The sequence below is a fragment of the Pygoscelis adeliae genome, unplaced genomic scaffold (assembly GCF_000699105.1).
Source record: "Pygoscelis adeliae isolate BGI_AS28 unplaced genomic scaffold, ASM69910v1 Scaffold421, whole genome shotgun sequence".
Lineage (NCBI taxonomy): Eukaryota > Metazoa > Chordata > Aves > Sphenisciformes > Spheniscidae > Pygoscelis > Pygoscelis adeliae.
Window position 1 is genome coordinate 398,610 of NW_008824011.1, and position 9,457 is coordinate 408,066.

General features: G+C 41.5%; 2 protein-coding genes across 2 annotated transcripts in view; one reads left to right on the forward strand and one right to left on the reverse strand.

Moving 5' to 3' along the window:
- Positions 1 to 6,013, reverse strand: part of DUSP3 (dual specificity phosphatase 3) — an 11,039-nt gene extending 5,026 nt beyond the window's left edge. Inside the window, exons 1-2 of the mRNA XM_009326681.1 lie at positions 5,965 to 6,013; positions 2,850 to 3,076 (exon numbers count right to left, since the gene is read on the reverse strand). Coding sequence (XP_009324956.1) covers positions 2,850 to 3,076; positions 5,965 to 5,993 — 256 coding nt within the window. The 5' untranslated portion in view covers positions 5,994 to 6,013. The remainder of the gene's footprint in view (positions 1 to 2,849; positions 3,077 to 5,964) is intronic.
- A 1,073-nt stretch (positions 6,014 to 7,086) lies between these two features.
- Positions 7,087 to 9,457, forward strand: part of LOC103919373 (ras-related protein Rab-18-B-like) — a 10,183-nt gene continuing 7,812 nt past the window's right edge. The window contains exons 1-2 of the mRNA XM_009326874.1: positions 7,087 to 7,091; positions 8,330 to 8,535. Of these exons, the coding sequence (XP_009325149.1) occupies positions 7,087 to 7,091; positions 8,330 to 8,535 (211 nt within the window). The remainder of the gene's footprint in view (positions 7,092 to 8,329; positions 8,536 to 9,457) is intronic.

Here is a 9,457-nt window from a genome sequence, read left to right on the forward strand (position 1 = left end):
AGAAGGACCAAGCGCCGGCCACTTCCAAGAGGAACCTGCCGCTGGCCAAAGCTGACCCCGTCAGCGATGGTGGTAGCGCCTCTGTGATAACACATTTAAGAAGGGGAAAAAAACCTGCTGCACAACAGCAGCTGGGAGAGAGGAGTGAGAATAAGTGAGAGAAACAACTCTGCAGACACCAAGGTCAGTGAAGAAGGAGGGGCAGGAGGTGCTCCAGGCACCAGAGCAGAGATTCCCCTGCAGCCTGTGGTGAGGACCACGGTGAGGCAGGCTGTTCCCCTGCAGCCCACGGAGGTCCACGGTGGAGCAGACATGCACCTGCAGCCCGTGGAGGACCCCATGCCGGAGCAGGCACATACACCCAAAGGACACTGTGACCCCATGGAAAGCCCGCACTGGAGCAGGTTCCTGGCAGGATCTGTGACCCCGTGGAGAGAAGCCCATGCTGAAGCAGGTTTTCTGGCAGGACTTGTGACTCCGTGGGGGACCCACACTGGAACAGTCTGTTCCTGAAGGACTGCACCCCATGGAAGGTCGTGAAGAACTGCAGCCCATGGGAAGGACCCATGCTGGAGAAGTTCGTGGAGGACTATCTCCCATGGGTGGGGTGCCACACTGGAGCAGGGGAAGAGAGTGAGGAGGAAGGACCGGCAAAGACAACGTGATGAACTGACCACAACTCCCATTCCCCATCCCCTTGTGCCACTCGGGGGGAGGAGGTAGAGAAAATCAGGAGTGAAGTTGAACCCAGGAAGAAGGGAGGGGTGGGGGGAAGGTGTTTTAAGATTTGGTTTTATTTCTCATTATCCTGCTCTGATTTGATTGGTAATAGATTAAATTAATTTCCCCAAGTCCAGCCTGTTTTGCCCGCAACGGTAATTGCTGAGTTAAGTCCCTGTCCTTATCTTGACCCATGAGCCTTTTGTCCTATTTTTCTCCCCTTTCCAGCTGAGGAGGGGGAGTGATAGAGCGGCTTCGTGGGCACCTGGTGTCCAGCCAGGGTCAACCCACCACATGGGTAAATCCTGTAGGTAGGTATCCAACCATAATAAAGCAGGCCACTGCTCCCTTTGAGAAATCTAACTCGATTTTATTGCTTCTCAGCTGCTTCCTCTTTGACCTGCTTTCCCAGACACAAAAATTTTCCCCTTCCCAAATGCAGTGGGAGATATGGCCCCAGGCTACTCTCCAGAGTAAATTTTTTTCTGAGACAGGAGAACAGATGAACCATACTCACACATTTTCATCATAACCACAACTTGCTTTGAACCACAGCAACAGAAAACCCGTTACCACATTTGCCTTGAGCTGCAGAGGCTTCTCAGCTCAAGGCAAATCTCTAATCAGCAGCAAGTTAAACAGCTAAAACAATTCATTCTCAACACTTCTTGAGAGCCCGTAGCCATAAACTAGCAAGATTTAGAGATTCTTGATCATATCTGTGGAAGAGAATTGACTTCCTCCCTGCAAATGATCAGAAGCAAAAGGGTTTCTAGCCTTCCTCTGTGAAAGGCAGTCTTAAGAGCTGCCTTCCAGACCTTTAGTATACCAGACCTGCCTTTCAGAACTTCATGCAACTACAACGCTAAAATGAAATTGAAGGAAAATACTACTGCATCCCTCTTCACTTCACTGTCCTTACTCTATACTTCAATGTCAAACAAAACTATCAAATTTCAGTAGCGAGTTAATCTTAAAATTGGCTCCAGCATCACCCAGCTACAAAGTTCCTCTTTGTTTACCACCGTAAGAAAACAGTGGCAGCCATTATAGAGAACTACTAAGACTGAAAGAATCAGCAAATAGAACTGCTACTGTAAATTCAGATTGAGTCTGCAACTGTTTAGATCAAACTGAGTAGGGACAGTCATGGTACAGCTGGCACTGTTAGACCCTTCTTTCCTACTGCAACCTGTTTCAGTGAGTCACAATGCTAACTGGAAGAGTTGCATTTCAATTTTTAGAATTTTTCATACTCCACCAAACTGGAGGTAAAATTTCTTTCCATCTGTCAAAAGCACATCACAGCTCTAGTACCCCTTTTGCCCATTTCAGAGAAAGAACTTCTAGAATTGTGGGAGTTCTTGTTCCTCCTTTTTCATGTTCAGTCATGAAGCAAGAAAGAAATTAAGCATGTGTAGAAATAACTGGTATGCTGAAATAGTCAGACAACAACAAACACTGTCTGGCCTACTGCACTATGTCCTAGGATTTCTGCTCCGAAAAAATAGGGAAATGTGGCAATCAACAACATTGCAAATATCATCTCCAGCCTTCCTGCAATCCTAGAAAATAATGAGGTAATCATCACATAAAATAATTTAATGACTTAATGTAATAAAAATTGTAAGGCCACAGTCTCTATCCTTACTGTACATTTGGGAAAAAAGACATATAGCAGGTTGTGTGACTACTCTTCAGCAATGCATTACTTGTATGACTGCTGCCTTTGATTTATAATTTCTAGTGTCCTAAAACAACTTTTAGATCCTGAACTTATTTTTTTTTATTTTTTCATGTGATTTACCACTTCCAAGGAAAAATAAGAACACATCTTCCCAGAAAGGCACTATTATAGAACGCAGCAGCGTGTTTCACTTTTCAAAGTCACCCCTACAGTGACAGACTTTCATTTGCCATATACTGGAGACCTACATGTATAGACAGAAGATTAAGATGTCTTATTATGTATTCTCATGTCTTTGATCCAGAGCCTTGATCTGAATTCCTGACTTGGTTGTTCAGCTGATGATCTGAGCAAAGAACCATTTTAAACAGTAAAATAAATTGCTAAGAAACATACGCAGCGCACAGAAAACATGGTAGAAAGATATTTCAGTTTGCCTTACCATCCTTCTGGGAAAGTGCTTTCTCAATAAAATCAGCTGCCTCCTCAAAATAGCGACTGAGGTTAAATTCTTGTGTATCGTTAGCTTTAATGCCATGGTATCTGATGCCTGTGCCTTCATAGAACTCTGCATTAGTGTTCACATGCATGAATGACTTCCCCTCTGCTGCATTCAGAACATGGGTTATCCCCAGACGCTGCAGCCTCATAATGTTCTTGGCTATGAACCTGTATAAAAAGTGTCAAAAAAACGATTAGAACTTGGTGAATCATCTCAGTATTTATGATGTCCCCAGAAGGTATTGATAACCAAAACCTTTGATTTTTCTGTTAATAGATGCTAAATATACTCCGCCCAGAAGTGAATTAGCTATTTAGAGCCATGGTCACTACTTGTGCATGAGAGAACGCTACTTTCTTGGCTGACAACCAAGCAGAGCACACATGAAACTTAATCTGTTACACCCTACCATGGCATAAAATTATAACTCTTTCTGAACATAAAATTCTGACCAAAGTAAGAAAATACTGGAGCTAACAGAAAGCCCAGGATAGTCACTTCTAAGATTAACCATTATCTACATAAGATAATTAAAAAACCAGTTATAAAAAGCCTCTACTGTGAGCTACCAGTGTTGCAGGGCTAGGTAAGCAGTACTTGCTACTCTAACAGACAGTCCAGACAAACAGACATTTTAGGGGGCAATTTTAACCACTGTGAAACAGCACTGTCTCCTTCTCAGGCCACAGGAAGATAGAAAGTAACTATGAATAAATATTCCTGCATCTTCAAAGGTCTCATCTGAAGATTCCTATGAGGTTTAGTCCTCTGTCCCTGTGCTATTCAACATCTGAAGTTTTCATCATTTAAAGTATTCATCATTTGAAGTCATGGAAAGATCTGGCAAGGCTATCCAAAGGCCAGCAATACAGCGATATAATTCAGTCTTTGCCACTCAGTGTTTTCATCACAAGTATTATAATTGTTAGTGTCTTAGTTGAAATCAATATGGAAAATGGAAAAGATGGAAAAGAATCCAGATGAGTGATGTTCAAGAGCTTAAGTGCTTAAGAAAGCGTTCAGTACTTTTAGGTCAGCTAAGCCCTTTCCAGCTCCTCAGTTCTATCAAATAATTGTAGCAAAGCCACCTGCTTCCATCTTTAAGTGGATAAAAGAGCAGCCTACCCTATTAGTGAACAATTGAGCAGGATGATACATAATAATCATGCCTTTCAAGCTTGATTACGACAATGAATTCGATCCAGTAATAATGCCATAAGCTCTGATAAAAGCTCCAGGTTGTACAATGGCAAACAATCCATCTGCTTAGTAACACAACCGATCATGCACAAATCTCTACTTGTGTACCAGAGCACAATCTATAGTAAGAGGAGATAACCATTAAATAATATGAGGAGACCATTGACTCCTTTTTGTCGTAAAACCACTACTTTTCATTCTGAGTCTGATTATTTCTGTATGTCAGTCCCAATATTTGCCTCACTCCCCTGAGAAGAAAAAAAAAAAGTTTTATCACACCACGTGGTCTCCTAGTAAAATCTGAGCCCACTGGTCAGCATGAGCAGAACGTGACAGAAGGCTTTAGTTGAAAGATAACTCAGTTCCTGCACACTTTGTGAAAAGAGGTAGCCTAAACAGACATAAATCTCTTTATTGGTTTTAAAGGCAGTTTTCACTATGTGTCTAATTGGATGTGGAAACATCTTTTAGAAAATCTTCCTACAGCTCAAGTCATAAATTGCAAATACAAGGAATCTTAATATTAAGCTGAGCTCCAGATAAGCATTTGTGCAGTATCTTTTTGGACAAGTTTCTAAGAGATGGCAATGCACCTAAGGGTTTTGGCTGGACATTTAGCTATTCTAAAAAAATTAAAATAAATAACCAAATTAGTTGGTTTATATCTATATGAATCTCTGAGTGCATTCACTCACAATTTGCACATAATTCAAGGCTACATGAACATTTAGAGCATTCCTTTTCTCCTAATGACTGTTCACCCCTTAAATTGTAGTGTAAGCAGATGAATCCTTATGCACGAGTGAAGCTTCTAAATTTTCTGCTGTCTGTGCCAAACAACTATGGCAATGAGCCAAATATTTGTAAAGACTTCATTACCCAAACAAATGTTGACAGATTTTCCATCTGGCAGGACATCATCTGTGCCAGGGGACAAGTATCAGTGCCTGGGGAATTCTGCTTGCAACACAAAAATAAATCCTACAGTGCAAGGCCAAAACAAAAAGTGTTAATTCAGTTGTGAGTTCCTATGCTTAGTGGGGTGAGTATATGGTTTAAGTAATAGTATATAGATCAGTATATATCTGATGGTGGTCAGGATCAATAGGAACTCGTGTCCTGGAATCGTGGTTGAATCTGGCAACACAGACTGGCTCCCCTGGAGGCAAACTCATTCCTAGTGAATGGTTTCTGCAGATTTTATAGATGATTTTCTTACACAGCTAGAGGTGAAAAAGAGAGTATTTGTATGCCATTTTTTTCTCCCTTTCCAAACATTCCTCGGATCTCTCCCATCCTTAACATTTCATTCCAGCTGCATCACATTCAATGTTGAAATGCTAGCTCCTCCAAATAGCAGAGAGACACTAACATCAGCTGCTTCTATTTCCCTAAGAAAAATCACAGATTCTTGTCTGTTCTTAACATGGAAGATTGAGAGTTCCTCATCCTGTGAGTAACACTAGTAAGAAGTGTTTCTTTTGAACAGAGATGAACAATTTTACCAGCCACAAAACATATGTCCTAGAGTACCATGCATCAGCAATTAAGGGTACATGATGCTATAAAGTATTGCCATATGGGATTATAAGCAAATAAACCAAGTCCTTAATGGCAAAAAATGCCAGCACATTAACACATTTTAATTTCCACTGTTATGTTCATGCAAAATTGTTTCCTCACTGCTTCTTCCCTTACAGTCACTAGATTTAATATTAATTTTGGCAGAATGCCTTTCACACTTCTTACAACACACCTGCACTTCTAGCACATTAAGAACAAAGAATTGCTTCATGGGTTACCCACACACATTAAAGGAGACAGAAAACTCAGACTGGGCATTTGTAACCAGAACCTTTTTACCAAATACACTTCTGGAGACATGGCTTGAATTGTTACAGGCTTCCAATAGTCTGTGAAAAGAAACACAAACAGATTCCCTTAGCCAGTAGTTCAGAAAGCTAAGCCTGCTTGCTTTCTGGCAAAACGCTGGTTTTGACAAGACACAGTTGCTCTGAATAAAAACCCTACCCTCCAGTGTGCTGACTACTCCCCCCATTTTGGTGTCATCTGCAACCCTGATAAAGATGCATTCTGTCCAACTGTCCCGGTCACTGATTAAGATGTTACACTGAAACACATCTTGACTTGCACAGAAATAGAAAATTATTTGTACTTCCAGTTTATCCTGAACTCGTATTTTGTTATTGCTTGAAAAATATATAATTGTGCTTGTCTGTCACCTATATAATAATTCTTGTTTTAGTGATACTATATTTTTTACTCATCTTCACAAATCTTGTCTAATCTTCCTGAGAGGTTAGACCTATCTACTGTAATATGCAAAAACATTCTTTTCAAAGTATTTTATCATTTTACCTCTGTGTTTTCATTAATTATGACTTTCATGTATTGCATGGAAGATCTGCTTTGGCTCTGCCTGTAACTTGAAGTCATTTGACAGATAAATTCTTATTCTACAGTATGACCCAATTTAATCTCATCCGCCTGAATGTCTCTGTGTTGTCATTTTTATCTAAGGATGAGTTACTCATAAGGACAGATAGCAGCACCTCTGTGCAAAATATTCTAAAAGGTTTCCAACAGAAGTTTCTGAATCTCACTCAGACGTTTTAATTTTTTCCTGTAGTTCCTGTTCCAATTCTATCGCTTTTATGCCGTGTATTGGGATTCCAATCCCCCCATGTTAAAACTCTACAGATGTGGCTACTCTGTGAATTCTTAATTGTTATAAAATCTCTGCCACTTGTAGTCATAAATGTGGCCCTATATTGCAGAAAGGTTTGATCCACCCAAGTCAAAGCGGAGATTTGAATGTCAGATCAAATGACCGCATTACTTTGTTCTCCTGCTATATTGCCTCCCTGGCCTTCCCTGTAGCCCAATGCAAAGTGCTTCCAAGGACTCCTCAGAGATTCAGTAGGGAGATTTGTGCAACAAAGGCCAAAACCGAGATATGAGGTAAGCACCGATCAGATGCACATTGCACCAAGACAGCTTCAAATGAGAGATGTATTCCAAACTCTGTGCAGATGCTAGAGCAGAACAAGACAGGCTAATGAATGCAAATACAGGCCCCAAACAAAGCTATGGCTTATGTCTTGCAAACTAGTAGTAAAAGCTTTATTGATGCCTTGCACACAGTTGGACACACATACGCACAAGGCCTGAGAGGCTGAGTGCAAAGGAGGTTCACTTCCCCAGCAGTTTGTAGAAGGAGTCAAGTCAGAAAAACAGATCTCTCTTCAGCCTTATCTTTACACAAGGAGAGTACAAAAGAGGGACATGTAGCTGGAAATGGCGTGAGAACAGATCTGCACAGTTTCAAATTCTTTCAGAATGACAACTAATACAGTAAATGCTACTTACAATGCAGTATACCACAACCGCACTTGATACAAAAAATCCTCTTAAGAATTAGTATTATTTCCAGTTTGAGAATATCAAAGTTTACCCTGCAGTGACTGAATCTTAATAGACATTCATCCATTCAACTAGACCTCAGCATTATCTTAACTCTCTGTGGATGCTTCAAAGATATTATTGTCTACTAAGTCTTGATGAATTAAGTAGGTTGTCTGTTCCCACTGTGAAATAGCTTTTTCAGCCCACAAAGTTATTTCTTACCTCTAGCTGTCCTCCACAATTTTTCAGCATCCTTTTAAAAACACTGACAGTAGAATTGCATGTTGTCTGTTAGTTCAACTAACAGTTAAACTGTTCTTATGCTACAAACTGCACTGGTGCTTCAGATATTTTCGGTTGTCAATTATTACATTAAAAACCTTTCTCAGTGGTAAAGTTTTCCACTAGACAGACATTTTCTATCCTGCAACTTACACATGCATTCTCTGTTCCTAGACAACCTTGCATCTGAATGTATTAAATTCCATACTGTATAATTAAAATAAATTACTGAACAATGAAAATTATTCTGTAGTAGCCAACTATCTTCAAAATTATTTTTTAATAATTTACTGCACAAATCACCTTGCAGGCTATGACTTCATTTCTTCCAGGTAACTGCTAAAATATGAAGGAGAAGGTGGCTGTCAGACGTCAGATTGGCCACTGAGATAATAATTTTTGTCCTATCTCTAGAAGTGCATGTCCTGCATCAACTGGCAGTGACAAACATCATTGGTTTGGCTTAGGAGAAAGTTAATGAAAACCTATGGGTTTGACTTATATTTCTTTAGGAGCTACAAGCTTCAAATAAGGACAGGGATCCAGTATACCACACACATATCAAAAAGTCCCCAATTTCACAGAGATAAAGTATACAAAGATGGACAAAAAGGGGAAAAAGAATCAGCAGGATTTGATAGGATTGGAACAGATAACGGAAATCATAATCTCGGTGCAAAGAATAAACATCATACACCTGAGAAAAGGAGTGCTATTGGTGAACCCTGAACACTTTTCCCCATTTAAGGGCTTTCATCATAGCCATACCTGTATTGCTCTGGCTCCTAGCATGTGCATGAATACTTAATTAGGATGAGGTTTTTCAGGGCTTAGAGTGCAGAAACATTCATTTGACCAATCACAGACAGGCGTGGCGACTCCTATTAAAGTCTTGCTTCCTTTAGGTCATTTTGCACATGGTTAAACAGAGATCTAATATCCATATTGCTACTTTGCTCGTTCTTCCTGTTCCAGCTTATTCCACTCATCTGACATACAGTTATTACACTGGTGTTGTCATCAGGCTTCCGCAGATGATATTGTACATATACCTCACGGCGTCTTGTCTTTCCTCCCTCTTCTGTGTGGATGACCACAACTTGTTAGCAAGAGTAGGAAATATCAGGAGAAAAAAACAGCCCAGCGCTGACACAACTGAGCAGGCATGTTTCATTCTTAAGCAGCTTAATTAGTTTTAACCTTGTTTCAGCTCTGTTTTAGCTTAGATTTGGGACTTCAACAGGGTACTGAACATTTTAGCAGACGCCATTTATGAGCTGTGCCTCGCCATTTTCCGTGCCAGGCACCAGCAGAGCCCCAGGCAGCCTGCTGCCAGGCTGAGCAGGTCTTGCAGCCACAGGCCTCCCGGCTGACGGTTCCCCTAAGCTCGGGACCCCCGGGCTGCGCAGCCCGGGCCAGGCTCCGGAGGGTCTCCCAGGGCCCGCACAGATCCAGCGGATTCCGCCCTGCAGCCTGACTTCCGCCGGCTCAAACTCCCGTTCAGGCGGCTACTCAGTGAACGCCCTGCGTCTCACAACCCTGCAGGGCCTCGCAGTCCGCCTATTCCAACCTCTGCGCTCAAATGCCTCCGGGAGCACCGCTCACAGGCTTACGAGCACGGGCCCCCCGCCTCCACCGCG